The following is a 17468-nucleotide window of genomic DNA, read 5'->3' as shown; positions in this document are numbered from 1 at the left end:
GAGAGAGATACAGGTGGTTAAACCATCAACTGTTCTGGACTGAATGGCCCCTTGGCTGGTGTTGTTGTGGTGACCAAACAGGGTCCATGTGTAAACCCAGATCACCACGCTGGTTACATGTTTCTACCTTAACCAGCCTGCTCTTGGCTGAGGTGTGGGGAAGTCCTGATGCCTTCCAGGTCCCTGGCAGGAGCTCACCAGCCCTGCAAGAGGAGGGGCTGTTCCCCCTTCCCCAGTCCCTCCACGGGTGGAGGTGGTCCTGCCCTAAGGGTCTGGTGTACGTCGGCGTCGCTGCGTCTGCAGGAGGAGCTCTTTCATCACGTCCAGGTCTGGGTATGAGGGTTGGGACTGGCCCCTGGGCAGTCCGAGGTGGGGGTGTGTGGAAGGGTGCCAAGCCTAGAGCAGAGCGATGGGTTTGTTGCCCTGGGGGTTCACGTACGGCGCCGCCGCGACGTTGTCCAGCGTGGTGTAGGTGGTGTAGAGGCCGGTGACCTGCAGGTCTGGGCAGGAGCGGTCGCTGCCGCTGGAGACCGGGGTGAGGCCGGGGGTGCCCAGCTCACAGTCTGAGAGGTGCAGCGGGGAGTTGCTGAAGGCACCCAGGGTGTCCAGGCTGAAGCTCTCGTCTTTCATTTCCTCCCAGATGTTACCTTTAAGAGATGGAACTCCAGTCACAGCAGCTCAGCCCAAGGAGAGGGCTTTACCTCCCAGACCTGTGCTGCTAGTTGTAGTGCAAAGGTGGGAAGAGAATCTGTTCCCCACCCCTAGATCCCCCAAATCCTGCAGGAGCCCAGAGCTTTCTGGGCAGCATCGACCTGCCACGTGCTAACCAGAACCACATGTCACAAGCCAAGTTCTCCTTTTACAGAAGGGGAAAAGCAAGGCATGGGCAGAGCTACAGCTTCCTGTGGGGAGCGAGATGCAGTGACCCTGATCCAGCTAGCTGGGCATCCCTGCTTACGTCTGCTGCAGTGCCTGAGCTTCACCCATGAAGCTAGTTTGCTGTCCCATCTAGTACAGGGCAGCAATGCACCAAGGATGTCACACAGCAGAGGCCAGCACCCAGCACAAGCTTTTAGCCCAGTTAACCCCACCCCAGAGCACCTTCCTGAGGCCCCCAGTTGTGTGTTCGGTGCCTACAAAACCCCAGGTGAACCCCCCCTGTCCCCTACCCCTGCTTCCTTCTCCCATACCTTGCAATGCAAAATCCATAATGCTCGGGTCCAGAGCATCCACCTCCGTGCTGATGTCTGCTGGCACGCTGAGGAAGTCCGGAGGGGCACGGCCCAGGGGGTGCTGGGCAAGGGGACTGTGGCTCACGTCAGGCAGAGTGTGGAGCGGAGGCGTTTGTGCAGGCGCCGGCGAGTCGGGGGCGATGCGGGCCTGTGTCTGGAGCTGGTGATGGAGGGGGATGGACTGCAGGGAGAGCGTCATGATGGGCTGAGGCTGCAGCTGGGAGATGGAGACTCGGCCTTGGGCGGCTGCCATGGGGTTCAGCGCAGAGACCTCCGGCTCCGCCTGTTTGCTGGGCCGCCTGCAGGTCTCGGGTCTGTCGGTGATCAGCTTGTCCAGCTCCTCTGCACGAGCCAGACCCGTTCCCAGGGAAGAGAAGAGACAGTTTAACCCAGGACAAAGTGTTTCCCAAGTGGGAAACCGAATGGTGCTGCTGGACGAGCTGTGGCACAAAGAAACAACCCCTGCACCCTTACCCCAGCCAGCTCCCAGGGTCACCTCACTGAGCCAGAGACATTCACAGGCCACCTGAGCCCCCACCGATGGCAGCTGAGCTGTGGCTGCAGGACTGAGCGTCCTCAGGAGGTCCCCCACTGGTAGGGATACCCCAAGTTCCACTTGTATCTTAAACAAGACTCCAAACAGTTTCCATGATGTTTTGTGTTCAAGCAAAGAAGAACCTAGTGAATCCTTCATTGTATGTTACAGATTTTGCAGCCAAAACCCCCCCAGCTCATCCCAAGCTCCTGAACACTTCTGTAATGTGTGTCTTTATAAACAGGAATGAGAAAGTCTTAAAGGAGAGTTTTGCAGAGTAAAGCTCTGCTTTAAACGTGGCAGGATCAGTACTAACGCTGGAGGCAGCATAACTCCTCAGAAGGCCTTGGATGTGCTAGATAGGTTACCTCAGGGTGCAGGGTGGGGGGGAAGGAAGCTGGGCAGCAATCTGCACCTCCAAACAGAGCCGTGGGTTGTGAACGCACAGCGTGAGCCCTACCTGGGTTGGCCATGCTCCTGTGAATAGCAGCCAGGTCCTTCCTCTTCCACTTCTGCATCTCCTCTTCCATCTTGTCGATCTTGGCAGGGTTGAGGGCCCAGAGGCAGCCCTTGCGAGAGGTGCCGCTCAGCTTGTTCTCCACCTTCTCGAAACACTTGTTCAGGGACAGGTTGTGCCGCACGGAGTTCTTCCAGCCGTCGGGGGCTGTCTGGGAGATGCAGGGAAGGGGTGGGGGGGGGATGACAGTGAAAACAAGCCCCCACACAAAGGATTTGTGATGCTCTGGCTCCCAGCTCGCAGGCACACAGCCTACCTTGAAGTAGGGGAAGTGCTCCTTCATGAAGCTGTAGATCTCGCTCACGGGGAGGCTGCCGGTCTTGCTGTTCTTCAGCGCCATGGCAATCAGGCAGCTGCAGGACAGAGAAGTACAGGGGAGAGCAAGAGATTGCACGTGTTTCACTGGCATGCGCTGCTGTCTGCTCTGGCAACCTTGGACCTGCATCCTAAGACACAAATTGCTGGCTGATCGCTGCTCAGAAGTCACCCAGGGATCATCCTGCAGGTTTTACTCCTCCGTGCTGTTACTCTGCCTTTATGTGGATGGAGGGGAAGTAATTTGCTTGTTTGTTTGTGCTGCCCCCCCAGATGCAGCTTCCACAGAGCTCCTGGGTGGATGGGGGGATTCAGAGAATCATTGAATCCCAGACTGGTCTGGGTTGGAAGGGAGCACAGAGCTCCAACCCCCTGCCACAGGCAGGGACACCAACCTCCAGGCCTGGAGCTACACAAGGTTGCCCAGGGCCCCATCCAACCCGGCCTTGAACACCCCCAGGGATGGGGCACCCACCCCCTCTCTGGGCAGCCCCTTCCAGCCCCTCACCACTCTCTCTGGAAAGAACTTCCCCCTAATATCTAATCTAAATTAGATGTTTGTTCCCTTCCAAAGGACAGGGATGCTCTCGTGCTGCCACGCTTGCAGCGCTGCAGCCATCCCCATGCAGGCTGCAGGCAGCACACTGCTCTGCTCCCCACTCACCTGTATGAGTAGATGGGCTTGGGGTAGTGCTTCGGATGCATTTCTTGGGCAGAGTGGGGGGCCAGGCGTGGCTGAGGGTAGTGTGGCTGGGGCCCGAAGGGTGCGTTGTAGATTGCTGCTGGGTTACACTGTGTGTGGGAGGGAAAGGAGGAACATGTTGGGATGTGGAAGTCCCTGGGCATGTAGGTCTGGCTTTTTCTTTTAAAAGAGTTCTAGAAGTGATCACAGAATCACAGGGCTTGGAAAGGCCCTCCAGAGCCCATGGGGTCCAACCCCCTGCCCAAGCAGGGTCCCTGGGACAGGGCACACAGGTCGGTGTCCAGACGCGGCTGGAATCTCTCCAGAGAAGGAGACTCCACACCCCCTGGGCAGCCTGTCCCAGGGCTCCCTCACCCTCACTGGGAAGAAGTTCTTCCCCAGATCGGTGTGAAATTCCCCGTGCTCCAACTTGAGCCCATCGCCCCTTGTCCTGTCCCCACAGACACTGAGAAGAGGCTGCCCATGTCCCCCTGTGTCCCACACAATGATCTTGGCAAGTGCTTCAGGGGCCAGCAAATAACAGTACCTGTTGTGTGTTCTGTGCTAGGGCAAACACCTGCTGTGAGTGAGGAGGAGGAAAGAGCTGTGGCTGCGTCTGTAAGCTGGGAGACGGCTGCCCACCCACAGCGTACTGGCTCATCTGCTGGGATAAAGACCACAGGCGTGTCAGCCTCGAAACTACCACCACCTTTTCCTAAGAGGTGTTGCAGTAACAAGGCACAGAGGCCTGGCCTTACGCTTGCTCCATGTGTGGAAACAGCATTCAGTCCCAGGATCCCCTGTGGCAGGCTGGCCTGGACATGAATCATGGCTCCGGGTGCGGCGGTCGAGTGGATGTTGCCTGCGATGGGACCTGCTGTGGTGAAAGCAAAGGCAGTGAGTGCTGGGGGGTGTGGAAATCGCTCTTCAGAAGAGAGCTGATGCTTGTTTTTAACAGTTGAACACACTGAAGCTCCAGAGTGGCTGATCACACCTCTCTCCAGCTTTCCATCCCAAAAGCACCTAGAGCATTTCCCAAAGGCAGCATCAGCTGCTCCGAGGACTGGCTAGGCAGGGAGGGACAGCTGCCAGCTGGTTAACAGTCCAGAGAGGTGTTACAAAAGCAAAAGAAACACATTCAGCACTGTCTGTCCTCCAGGAGGATTTCTGCTCTAAAGCAAGCAAGGTGATGCAGGGAGCTGCCTCCCAGGGAGCCTCAGGGAACGGGCCTGTTTACCTAAGGGATGTTCACAGAGGAAAGGCAGGAGGTCAGTGAACACACACTGTAAGCCTGTGTGAAGCAAATAGCTATGGGGTAAACGAGGTACTCTGCATTTTGTCAGTGTTGAAACGAAGGAGGAGAACTAATTACCTAACTTAAAGCTGTTGAAAACCTCTGAAATGCCAGTCTGAACCACCTCAGCCCCAGTTCACACAACAGGGCACCGGCAGCTACAGCAGCCGGTGGAAAAGGCAGCGGGATCCTGAGATCTCTGCCCCACAATGGGGCTCTCTGCCTCCCAGAGTAAAGAAAACGGATCAGCAACAGCCTTAGCAGAGGACCACAGGCTCCAGGTCCTCTGACAGGAAGAGAAATGTAATGCCCTCCAAGGGAATCTACTGATAGGGGAGCCAGGCTGTGTGTGGGGGGGGGGAAAGACAGGCTGCGTGGTTTGAAGAGCAGTTATTTAACGTCCTAACAGTTTACCTGTCTGCTGCAGCATCACATTCTGGGCAGCAAGGCTAAAATCCATTCTTCCACTGGCCATCTGTTGTAACCGAGGGACATCGACAGATGTCAGCCACGACAAGGACTGCAAGTCACTGGGGAGGTCATCTTCACTCAGCTGGGAGGGGTCAGAAGCTAAGAGTCTGCAAAAGAGCATGGAAGGTTAGCAGGGAGCAGGGATGCTGCTACAGCAGCCCTGGAGAGAGGGGGAGAGGACTGGAATGCCAAAGCTCAGGAACCATCAGCAGGGAAAAGGCTTCAGGCTGGACGTCCACCTGCAGAACTCAGATGCAGCCTTTGGTTTCAAGGCTGGTTGGGTACCACAGCCCTTTACCCCATCACACGTTCCTTCCTGCTACTTGAAGCATTCTGGTGAAGAAAAACTTCTCTCAGAGTTATTTGTGGGGGGAGAAGGCATAAGAACCTGGAACAGAAACTGCCTAGAAGCAAAACCAAACCAAATTCACAGTTTTCACCAGAAATTCACACTTGTTTGGCCTTGGTGCAGAAGAAAACCCATCAGGACTTTGCAGCTGATATTCTTCCATTAACCTTGAAATCCAGTGAGCAGCCAGCCTCAGGAGGTGTCTCTGTGCCCAGATCCCCAAGGACCTGGAGAGAGCTTTTTCCAGCCCCCACTCCCTGGGACAGATCAGCACAGAGTTATTGCACAAGCAAAACTTTATGGAATGAACTGGAGTGGAGACCTCCTCCACTCAGACACAGGGAGCTATCCATACTTGGTGAGGGCCCATGAAGGGTACCAAATGGTTTCTTAGGCATTTGGGATGTACCAAAGGGTCAGACCAATGAGCTGGTGACTGAATGCACAGTAACAGCCAGCCTGCCTTCAGCTCATAAAACCAAGACACAACAGTCTGCTTTTGGGTTAAATCTCCCTCTTGACATGCTCCAGGTGCCACATCCCCCCCGTTTTCTTTTGCATCTGACAGAGGGTGAGGGGCAAACCTGAAACATTGACATATAGTCACATAAAAGTTCACAGGTGGTCAAACCTCCTGTTAAAATCAATAGAAGAACCTTTGTAAACCAAGGGCCACGCTACTTTTAAACAGTATTCACGGGTATCTGGAGGAGTTAAGCAGTAATTAGAACACATCAGAGAGTTATCATTAGGTACCCAGGGTAAATCCAAAGGGATTCAGGTCCAGGAAAACATCTTGGTCTTTCAGAAGAACGTAGTTTATTTGGATGTAGTTGATTTTGCTCCCAAAACAAAGGTTTTTAAAGAGCTCTCTGGGAGATGTGTGAAAGCCAGCTGTGTGGTACCAACGTGTGTTCGCTGCCAAATGAGGGTGCAGGAGCCTTAAATAAAGCTGGTCTCTTGCTGAAGCATCTTTTATGTTTTACATGATGCTAAATCAGCTTAAAAGAGCAAGGCAGAGCTCCAGTGCCTGCCTGCCCGGGAGCTTTCAGCTCCCTCTATTCATGTTTTCCAGAAACACGTATCCAAGTTCCCTAAACTATTCTCTGGGAGACCTTTAGAGCAGAATGCACTTTATTTGTTTGTAGAAAGATTCTGAGAAGAAGAAAGGAGGAAAAAAACCAACCCCAACAGAACAAACCCAAACCCCACAACACATGACCGGGAGCCAAAAGCTCAAATCCTGGCCAAAAAAACCACCACCCCAACCCCTCTTCAAACCTCTCTCCCAGCCTCTACCCTGTTTTCTTTCTCCTACTGTAGTTATAGTGCAATAATTAGCATCGCCATGGTTACCGCTGCGCAGTTAGTTTGTGGGGCCTGGGGCTTCACTCCCTAAGAAAGCCCATCAGGTGACGGCCCTGCCGGCCTGGAGATTGGCTGGATTGGAAGTAAACAGGGGGCATGAGATGATTTGAAAACTGGGCAGGCTCATGGCGTTTGCAACAGTTGGGCCCATTCACGGGGGAGGCCGATAACCCATTGTGCCGCCAACGAACGCTGCCCGCCGGCACGTGGCCTCCATTGTTTTTGGGATTCTTGCTTAATTGTTTTTCCTCCCCATCCCCCTCCCACCCCCCCCTTTCCTTCCCCCATCCCTCCACCCCCACCCCCACCCTTTTTTTTTTTTCCTTTTCCTCCTTTTTAGCAACTGCCCATTAATCTGGGTGACTGACAGGCGACACACAACACACACCCACATGCCATCTGGCACCCCGGGCCCTGCCAGTCCTCCCGGGCGAGTCAGCCCCTTCAACAAACAGCGGGGTCAGACGGGCAGCGAGGGTCAGCGCCCAGCGCACACGCCTCCTGTCACGATGAACCCGCCACAGGCCCTCGCCGCTCCTCTGCCTGGGACCCCCATCTCTGCACCCGAGGACGGCGGGAGCTGCAGTGGTGCTCAGCACCCTGCCCGGGTTTGGCTTGTCAGGAAGCAAAGGCCTCTCTGTCTCGGCCTCGCACACACCTGAGGCGCACTCACGGCCTGATCTTGCGGGGCGTGGGGATGGCCGGTGAGGCCTGGGCATGGTTGGATGCATCAGAAGCTTCAACTGACACCCTCTGTCACGCAGCAGAGCCCTCTCAGCACCCTCCTTGTGCAGACCCCTCTCAGCACCCTCCTCATGCAGACCCCCCTCAGCACCCTCCTCACCCTGACCCCTCTCAGCACCCTCCCCGTGCAGACCCCTCCTTAGCAGCCACCTACACAGACCCCCCCCTTAACACCCTCCCTAGGCAGACCCCTCTCAGCACCCTCCCTGTGCAGACCCCCCCTTAGCACCCTCCCTAGGAAGACCCCCCTCAGCACCCTCCCTAGGCAGACCCCCCTCAGCACCGTCCCCACGCAGACCCCTCTCAGCACCCTCCCTAGGAAGACCCCCCCTTAGCACCCTCCCTAGGAAGACCCCCCCCTCAGCACCCTCCCTAGGCAGACACCCCTCAGCACTCTCCTTGTGCAGACCCCCCTCAGCACCCTCCCTAGGCAGACCCCCCTCAGCACCCTCCCTAGGCAGACCCCCCTCAGCACCCTCCTCACCCTGACCCCTCTCAGCATCCTCCCTGTGCAGATCCCCCCTTAGCACCCTCCCTAGGCAGACACCCCCTCAGCACCCTCCCTAGGCAGACCCCCCTCAGCACTCTCCTTGTGCAGACCCCCCTCAGCACCCTCCCTAGGCAGACCCCCCTCAGCACCCTCCCTAGGCAGACCCCCCTCAGCACCCTCCTCACCCTGACCCCTCTCAGCATCCTCCCTGTGCAGATCCCCCCTTAGCACCCTCCCTAGGCAGACACCCCCTCAGCACCCTCCCTAGGCAGACCCCCCTCAGCACCCTCCTTGTGCAGACCCCCCTCAGCACCCTCCCTAGGCAGACCCCCCTCAGCACCGTCCCCACGCAGACCCCTCTCAGCACCCTCCCTAGGAAGACCCCCCCCTCAGCACCCTCCCTAGGCAGACACCCCCTCAGCACCCTCCTTGTATAGACACCCCTCAGCACCGTCCCCACATAGATCCCTTCAGCACCCTCCCCAGGCAGACCCCCCTTAGCACCTTCCTCACCCTGACCCCTCTTAGCACCCTCCCTGTGCAGATCCCCCTCAGCACCATCCCCACACAGACCCCTTCAGCACCCTCCCCATGCAGACCTCTCGCAGCACCCACCTACACAGACCCCCCCCCTCCTTAGCACCTTCCCTAGGCAGACCCCCCTCAGCACCCTCCTCACCCAGACCCCCCTCAGCACCCTCCTCACCCAGACCCCTCTCAGCACCCTCCTCACCCAGACCCCCACACCCCCTCCCTCTTGCACAAACACTTTGGGCCCCAGCAGGGCCGAGGCAGGTGACTGAACTCGTAAGTTGACAGAACAGCCCTTAGGCTCCTTGTTAAACAGGGTGGGAGATGTAAAATGACAGGACAAGTGTGCAGAGCAGCTCCCTTCCCAGACAGAGAAGCCCCTTCCCTCTCCCAGCACGGCACAGCTCTCTGAATCTGCATTTACAGTTCTTTTAAAGCCACCTCTGGCTCATCCCTTTTTCTTACCCACTTGGCACTGGTCAGAATAACAGTTTCATTACTGACAGGGAGAGAAGTACATTGAATCAGAGTAGAACACTTCACACTAAAGGGTTATTCTCCAGGTTGGCTTCAAACACCGATGCAATTTCAGACGTTGTAATGAAGGTGAAACTGCTGAGGGGATGCCTGTCACTGCCTGGCTGTGGGATGCCTGTCACTGCCTGGCCATGGGATGCCCGTCACTGCCTGGCCGTGGGATGCCCGTCACTGCCTGGCCGTGGGATGCCCGTCACTGCCTGGCCAAGGGATGCCCATCGCTGCCTGGCCAAGGGATGCCCATCGCTGCCTGGCCGTGGGATGCCCGTCACTGCCTGGCCATGGGATGCCCGTCACTGACTGGCCGTGGGATGCCCGTCACTGCCTGGCCATGGGATGCCCGTCACTGCCTGGCCATGGGATGCCCGTCACTGCCTGGCCAAGGGATGCCCGTCACTGCCTGGCCATGGGATGCCTGTCACTGCCTGGCCATGGGATGCCCGTCGCTGCCTGGCTGTGGGATGCCCGTCACTGCCTGGCTGAGGTGTTCTGGGTGCCCAGATGTGTTCTGCAGGATAAACCCACCCCGTCTCCCAGGACACAGGCTCAACATGTGTCCTGCTTTTCCTGAAAACACACTAATCCAGCTGCCTCTGGGAAGAGAGACAGGCACACTAACACCTCACATTTTCATCTCCCAGGCTTCACTTTTCCTGACCTGGAAAAGCACCTGGGCCAAGCCAACTCCAAATATATACAAGTCCATACTGCAGTGCAGTGTGCACTTGGATTGCCTTCCCCTCCATCACCCTTTTCACCTCACGTTTGAGGGTAAAGCTCAGGAGTCAGAGATCCAGCCTTGGGGTGGGTGTTCCCAACCCCTGGCACAATGGGGCACTGTGGTAAACGCAGCCATTTCCTTTCAATGCATGTAAATGAAATAAATAGTGATAGGCTGCAATTAATGCACCCTACTGAAAGTGTCCCCAGCTGCACATTCCCTGGGGCTGTCTGCTTTATGCACTGAGCCACCACTGAACCCCAGGAAGAAGCAGGACAGTCACCCTGACTGTGCTGCAGGTACAGTATGCTTTGTAAAGGGGTGCTGAAATCGTGAAATCATGCAAATCTATTTATAGCTTTCTCCTCTCAAACCTCTGCAGGAAAACACCCCTCTCTTCCTACCCATTTCTATCCCAGAAAGGCACCTGCACTGGTAAGAACCCAGGTGATGCTGAGGGTTTCAGGCCCAGTGCTCCTCCATGCATCAGAGGATGCTGTGAGGAGTGCCCTGAGAGCTCTGGTGGGTGTGCTGCTCAGTGGTAGCATTAGTCTTTGGTGTCTGCTCTACCATGCACTGCCCAGTATACTTATCTAACCAGGGATGTAGATCTTGGGCACTGGCTAGCCCACACAAAGTTTACTGGCTCATTGGAGAGAGTCCCAAGGAACCACAGAGATGATGGGAGGGCTGGAGCCCCTCTGCTCTGGAGCCAGGCTGGGAGAGCTGGGCTGGCTCAGCCTGGAGAAGAGAAGGCTGCTGCTGGGGAGAGCTCCGAGCCCCTTCCCAGCCCTTGAGGGGCTCCAGGAGAGCTGGAGAGGGGCTGGTGCCCAAGGCAGGGAGGGCCAGGCTCAGGGGATTGGCTTTCAGCTGCAGGAGGGGGATGGAGAGGGGCTGGGAGGCAGAAATCCTTCCTGGGGAGGGGGGAGGCCCTGGCACAGGGTGCCCAGAGCAGCTGGGGCTGCCCTGGGACCCCTGGCAGGGCTCAGGGCCGGGTTGGATGGGGCTGGGGGCACCCTGGGCTGGGGGGGTGTCCCTGCCTGTGGGTTTAACCTTACCATCTTCCCCACACTGCGCTGTCCTAAGGAGCCAGACCTGCAGTACTTCATCAGCACAGAAACCACCGTGGAGGTGAACTCTCCTCTTGTACATCTGCACAGGCCATCACGTGGAAGGACCACTTCAGCAGCATCACAGGGCAGCCTGCCTGAGCCACCTCTTGAGACTAAAGCAAAGCTCAGCAGCCACAAGCAGACCTTGAGGGGTTTCATCCCCAGACAGCTCAGCCAGTACCTGGGTGTTTCAGAGCACGATGTGATGTGCAGAGTCACGTGTTTCTATGCAGGCTGCACCCTTCACACCCCAGAGGACTCTGGCTGCTTGTGTGGAGTCTGTCCCTGAAAGATCTAAAGCCCCACATCAAGCAGCTTGTGGGCAAGGCTAACTCCACAGCTTCAACCCCCACCTCTCACTCTATGGACCATTTTTATTACCATCACCAGCACTGACACCTGAGCCTCCTGCCTGTGCTTAAGTAATACAACTCTTCCATGAGTAGGAGCCATCAGGGCTGACAGATCCTTAATTAGCTGTTTGCAATGGCTTATCCAGTGTGAGGACTGAACAGGAAGACTCCCAAGAAATCTCTTCTCCAGGTGGGGATGAGAATCTGTTTTCTTTTGCCCAGGATTATGTAATGTGCCCAGGACAAGCAGGGTGATTTCTCATACACCAAACGTCATGACAATACACCTGTGTTCTGTGGCTCCTGGCTGGCTGCTTGGTGAGAAGCACTCTCTGCTTCACTGACAAGATCCCCACCTCCCTTTGCTCCTCACTCTATCTGCTCTGCTCCTTCCCCCTGCACACTCCTCTTCCCACCTTCCTCCCTTGCAGGTGCTTTTCCCTGCTCCAGCTCCTGTTTTCCACGCTCACAGCCACCTGCCTCTCTCCTCCCTGTTTCCACATCAGCCCCTCTCCTGCTCTGGCCAGCAGCTCTCATTCCTCCACCCACCCAGTCCCAAACCACCATCCCACCTCTCTCCTCCCTGTCTTCAAGTTCCTTGAGCAATTTCTGACCTTGAACCAAAATGCAGCAGCTTTCCAGGCACATCCCTCGGTCCCACCTCAGCTACAGCTCAAGAAACTTTGGATCATAGGAACCAAACCCAGGGAGGGAAAAGCAAATGACACGATTACCCTGTCAGGTGCTGCTGCTCTCCTTTTCTTACACCATGGTTCAGGAGGGAAGAGGATTCTTCACAACCCTCCTTCAGAGACAGGCTGCAGATGTGCTCCCAGAGACTTTTATATGTCCCAGTGCTGGGTTTCACAACGCCTCCTTACATCATTCCAGTATGGGATGGAGGGAGACTGAGTTACAAGTGACCTGTGTGATTTGCCAAAGCCCAAGAGGAAGTCAGCAGCACCGTCAGCACCCAGCTCAGTCCCTGCTGTGTGTCACCCACACAACCATCCCTATGTTTGGACTCACAACCAGTGTCTGACTCCACAGCCTGTTGTGTTAAAAATAAACCAACCCAAACCCATCCCCAAACGCCAAACCTGGGACCAATGTCAAAACCAGCTTCTCCTCCACCCAAAAACATGTTGAAGTACCAGGCACTGCACAAGGGCTTTCCATAAAACCCAGGAGCTGTCTCCCTCCCTCCAACATCACTTCAGCTGCGGTTTATTAGAATCACAGAATCCCAGACTGGTCTGGGTTGGAAGGGACCCCAAGGATCACAGAGCTCCAACCCCCTGCCACAGGCAGGGACACCAACCTCCAGGCCTGGAGCTACACAAGGTTGCCCAGGGCCCCAGCCAACCTGGCCTTGAACACCTCCAGGGATGGGGCACCCACCCCCTCTCTGGGCAGCCCCTTCCAGCCCCTCACCACTCTCTCTGCAAAGAGCTTCCCCCTTGTTTGAAAGGGGAGGTCAAGCACCTTCTTTGAGGTAAGATTGGGACCTGGTGCTGGTTTCACCTGCAAGGTGCCACCTGCATACAAACCCATCCTTCCCATCTGGGGCTGTTAAGCCTGGAGAGAAGAAGCCTGAGAGGGGATCTGATCAATGGGGATCAATGTCTGAAGGGTGGGACACAGGGGGACATGGGCAGCCTCTTCTCAGTGTCTGTGGGGACAGGACAAGGGGCGATGGGCTCAAGTTGGAGCACAGGGAGTTCCCCCCAATGTGGGGAAGAAGTTCTTCCCAGTGAGGGTGAGGGAGCCCTGGGACAGGCTGCCCAGGGGGTGTGGAGTCTCCTTCTCTGGAGAGATTCCAGCCCCGTCTGGACACCGACCTGTGTGACCTGTGCTAGGGACCCTGCTTGGGCAGGGGGTTGGACCCCATGGGCTCTGGGGGTCCCTTCCCACCCCTGTGACTCTGATCTCTGCCTGTAGCTGCCAGACAATCTGAGGAACAAGGGCCACAATTTTTTATTAATACTGATTACCCCATTTCGGGGGCTGCATAGGAAACTGCTGAGCTAATCCACTTAAATCAATGCCCAGCAGCCTGAGTCTGGCTGATTCCTAGGAGGTTTCTCACATTTTTGGGGAAGAATGAAGCAGCTCCTGTGATGAAATCCCTCCGACACATGGAGTCATTATCTCACTCCCTGTCAGACACACATGGTGTCAAGGGAATGGGCACTGACATTTTCCTGGGGGACGATTAGGTTCCGTTAGTTATGCATCTATAACCTTTTGTCTGCAGAAATTTCCTTGGTGCAAACTCCCAGGCTCTGTCTGTCCATCCATCTGTCCCCAGCGGTGATGGACAGGAGCCCTGAGCTCTGCCTCACTCTCCAGAATCACAGGGTTGGAAAAGCCCTTTAAGATCATCGAGTCCAACTGCTCCTGTCCTGTGCTAAACCAGCTCCCTGAGCACCTCATCTACTCTTTTTTTAAACACCCCCAGGGCTGGGGACTCAGCCCCTCCCTGGGCAGCCTGTGCCACAGCCCCACAACTCTGCCAGGGAAGAACTTTGCCCTCCCAGCTGAGCTGACCCTGCCCTGGGGCAGCTTGAGCCCATTGCCCCTTGTCCCATCTCCTGTCCCCTGGCTGCAGAGACCATCGCCCACCTCTCTGCACCCTCCTGGCAGGGCAGGGGAGGTGGGGAGAAGGTCTCCCCTCAGCCTCCTCTTCTCCAGGCTCAACATCCCCAGCTCCCTCATATCATTCGCCCTCCAGCCCCTTCCCCAGCCTGGTTAACAATTGGCTAAAGGGTTTTGATCATAAAGATCCCTACTTGAAGCTGGATTCCTGTTTCACACTGACAGAAAAGGCACTGCAAGGCCTTCAGGACACCATGCAAAGCTTCTGTCAGCTGGAAATACACAGCAAGGTGGTACAAAAGAAGAAGAAACATGGCCATTAAATAAAAGTTGAGCTGCAAAACATGAAGCTAATTTATCTTGTTGATCTAGTGTCAGCTTTAAATCTGAATTGTGCTATTTCTTCGAACAGAATCACACATTTTAGTTCTTTCTTTCTGAATACAGATGCCACATTGTTGCCTAGAGTGATGATTTGATTCCTTAAATGTGGATTTTCACAACCAGATTAAATTGGACAGATTGCAGATTTCAACTGCTTGAAGACCACAGCGTTCATGAGCTGAAGAACCTGGTTTCTCAAGAGACCAGCCCAATAAAGGCCATGGGAGCTCTCCACCAGTTTGGTGGCCTTTGGGTCTGTGTGATTCACACAGCTTTGTGCTGACACAGCCCCCAGCACCTCTGCAGAGCCAACTTCTAGCCTGCCCATTGCTTTGATTTAAACATCAAAATATTTGCACTAAACCAAAGCGATAGATTATTAATTATAATTAACAGGAGTAGAGTGACCAGGGTTAAAAACCCCAGCGTGTTATGACTCTCTGCTTTTATTCCCTGAAAGGTAAATTGAGTTCTAACCAACTCTATAGAAATATTTGCCTGATGAAAATATTGCAGGCAGTGGTGGTTTTTTGGGGGAGCATCTGCTGATGTGAAGTGTCACTTTGCACTGGGAGCAGGGCAGCAGCAGCACCATAAAGTCATAGGAATCAGAGAAGATCTGATGGGCCATAATCACTCCTGGGCAGCAGGATGTTTCATATCCCACAGCTGCATCAGTGGGAGAGATATTTGTCTAAAATCATTTTGCTACAGTGCAAATAGTCCTCACTCTTTGCCTCACAGCCTAATCCCCATCCCTGCTACATCGTGTTTACTATAGATGCTTCAGATCCCCAGATTTCAAAGATTTACTAAAATCAGGGATTTCCCCCCTCCCATCCTTTAAAAAAAATAAAAACAAATCAAAGGAAAAAAAAGACCCAAAAGCACAAAGTGCAGGAAAATGTATCAGCCCCCTGCTCACACCCCCAAACCCTCCCCTCCCCTTGCAGCCTTTCCCCCTGTGCTCTTGCAGGAAAGCCCCGGTCTCCTCCAAGTCCAACTGTCCCATTGAAAGATTCCAAGTGAGACAGAAGAGTATTCTCAGCACAAGCCCCAGCCTCCCACTCACTAATTGGAGGCCATTCCCCATTTTGCAGAGCCTTGATGCTCCCCCATGGAGAACTCGGGACTGTGGGTTCCAGTCCTGGACTGTGGTGACAGCAGGAGAGTAAACAGAGCTGATAGAATTTGACAGGTCTATTCTTTTCTTAAAATCATTCAGTCTAAAAGATTTTCTTTTACATAATCCAAAGTGTTTTCTCATGAAGTAGGACAAATACTGCTCTGCATTTATGGTGCAGTTCAGATTTTATGCATTTTTTACCCGAATTTGCCTCTATTAAATGAGGCAAAACCACTTCATTTGAAAGCTGCCTTCAAGAAATCAACAAGTGGGGTAGGGAGACTTTAGCAAGCTGGGATCTCTGAGTTCAAAATGTCTGGGAGAGGATTGCAAGTAGTTTTTTTGAAAGGCAGCTGACTTCTGAATAAAAGAAGAAACTCTTACAATTCCTTTACTGGCAGTAAGATAAACCCTATCTTTCTCCCCCACCACCCCCCCCCCCCAAAAAAAAAAGAGAGTGGGGTTTTTTTTTTCCCCTGCAGCTATCAGTTAAAGAATAGTTCTCTCCATAAAAAGGGTCTTTGTTAAGGTGGTGTGTTCTTCAGGGCACTGAAGATTCAGGCTTAAAGTGCCCAGAAGTCTCTCTCTCTCACACAGCCTTCATTAAAAACCCAGTTATTTCTTTACAAATATTTACCTGGCCAACAAAACCACCCAGAGTAAACAGGACTTTGAGAAACAGCAAAACAGAGCTCCCCAAACCTCTTTCCACGGGGGCTTCAGGGGAGTCTAACAAATCACTTGTCGAGCTGTGAGCGGCTGCGGGGCAGCGTTTGCATTTTGAACAGGGGCAGGCTGATGGAAGAATACCTGCAGCAGAGCCCTTCTCCCACCACAGAAAGGGGTGAAAAGCACCCTCAGGCTGGGAGGAGGGAGGAGATGCAGCCTCTGGTCCCCCATCTGAAAAGATGCAAGCAATGTATTGACTCAGTGCCTTCTTGCTGTGAGGGCTGGGTCGTGCTCTGCGGCTCTGTGTCTCATGAAGCTCTGCATCATGTGATGAGATGTAACCTAACGTAACCCAGCGCACTGTGGCTCGTGCAGGAGATACCCCACGACTTCTAACACCACTTCAGAAGGATAAATGCCTGCAGAGTGCTATAGGTAAATTCTCAAAGGCAAACCCAGGTCTCTTCCCACTCATATTAGAAGCCCTTTGACTTGCCAGTGCTTTGGAGCAGTAGCACATAAGCACTTGCTTTAATTAAAAGCTCTTTTAGCCTCTCCTGCGCTTGATTTAGTCTGCTTCATAACAATGCAAATCGCAGTCTGAAAGGGAACTCCTCAATAATTACCATTTAACAAGAATATCCTCCTCTGGCAACACTCACGCAGCAGAGAGAGTTGACTGGGAGGTCAAGCCGGGACTCCAAAGGGGGTTTTATCAAACATATTTAGTATCAGAACACTTTCTACAGGAGCCCTTCTAGATAAGTAAAGCATCATTGGTAGCCAGTCGCTGGCTTAGAAACCTGGAGTGGAGAGGTAATTGAGTCGCCTTCTCCAGATAATAGTTTAAAAGTTGATTTCTAAGGGTTGGGGGTGGGGTTTTGGGGGGGGAAAGAGTGAGAACTCATCGGTGAGCAGCCTGAGAGGGAGAGATGCCTCACCTGTACTCCTGCGCGGGGTGGTGGCTGTGCCCTGAGCTCCTAACGACTCCTGACATTATGGACGGGATATCGCTTTCTATCATCTCCTTGGGGAAGAGAAGAGAGCAGAAAGAAGCCGTTCAGGCAGGGGTAGCTATCCAGCACTTCAGCAGCGGCCAGGAGGCAACAAAATCCCAACCGAGACCCGGGATGATGGGAAGGTAAAGCCCGGCTTGAGTCACCTTCAGCTCCCTGGCTCTGTTGGGATCAGGCAACGCAGTAAAACGCTTTACGGGGGCAAAATAAACCCCCCAAACCAACACCAAAACCACGAAACCACCAACCAAAACCCCACACCGACCCCCCAGAAAGCTCGGGATGGGAACCTGGCCCCTGAGAGAGGGAGCACCGGCTGCCTGCGGGGCAGCGGGGTGCCGGGAGCCGGCCGGGCAGCACGCCCGGCCCGGAGCCGCCCTGGAGCTCCCACACAACCCCCGCGAGCAGGGACAGCGGCAGGGTG

The 17468-nt window shown here is 54.5% G+C and overlaps 1 protein-coding gene across 1 annotated transcript; it reads right to left on the bottom strand.

The window, feature by feature from the left end:
• Nucleotides 1-396: 396 nt before the first annotated feature.
• Nucleotides 397-17052, bottom strand: FOXN4 (forkhead box N4; the record flags this gene model as incomplete). The annotated part of the gene is made up of 9 exons (XM_084272158.1): nt 397-647; nt 1191-1574; nt 2228-2435; nt 2541-2637; nt 3264-3391; nt 3829-3942; nt 4040-4155; nt 4990-5153; nt 16970-17052. 9 exons carry the CDS (start codon nt 17050-17052, stop codon nt 397-399), a joined length of 1545 nt encoding a protein of 514 aa, XP_084128284.1.
• Nucleotides 17053-17468: the final 416 nt, after the last annotated feature.

The sequence above is a fragment of the Gallinula chloropus genome (assembly GCF_964237585.1).
Source record: "Gallinula chloropus genome assembly, chromosome: 17".
NCBI classification, from domain to species: Eukaryota; Metazoa; Chordata; class Aves; order Gruiformes; family Rallidae; genus Gallinula; species Gallinula chloropus.
Note: the sequence above shows the minus strand (reverse complement) of the source record. Positions and strands in the feature narration are given on the sequence as shown.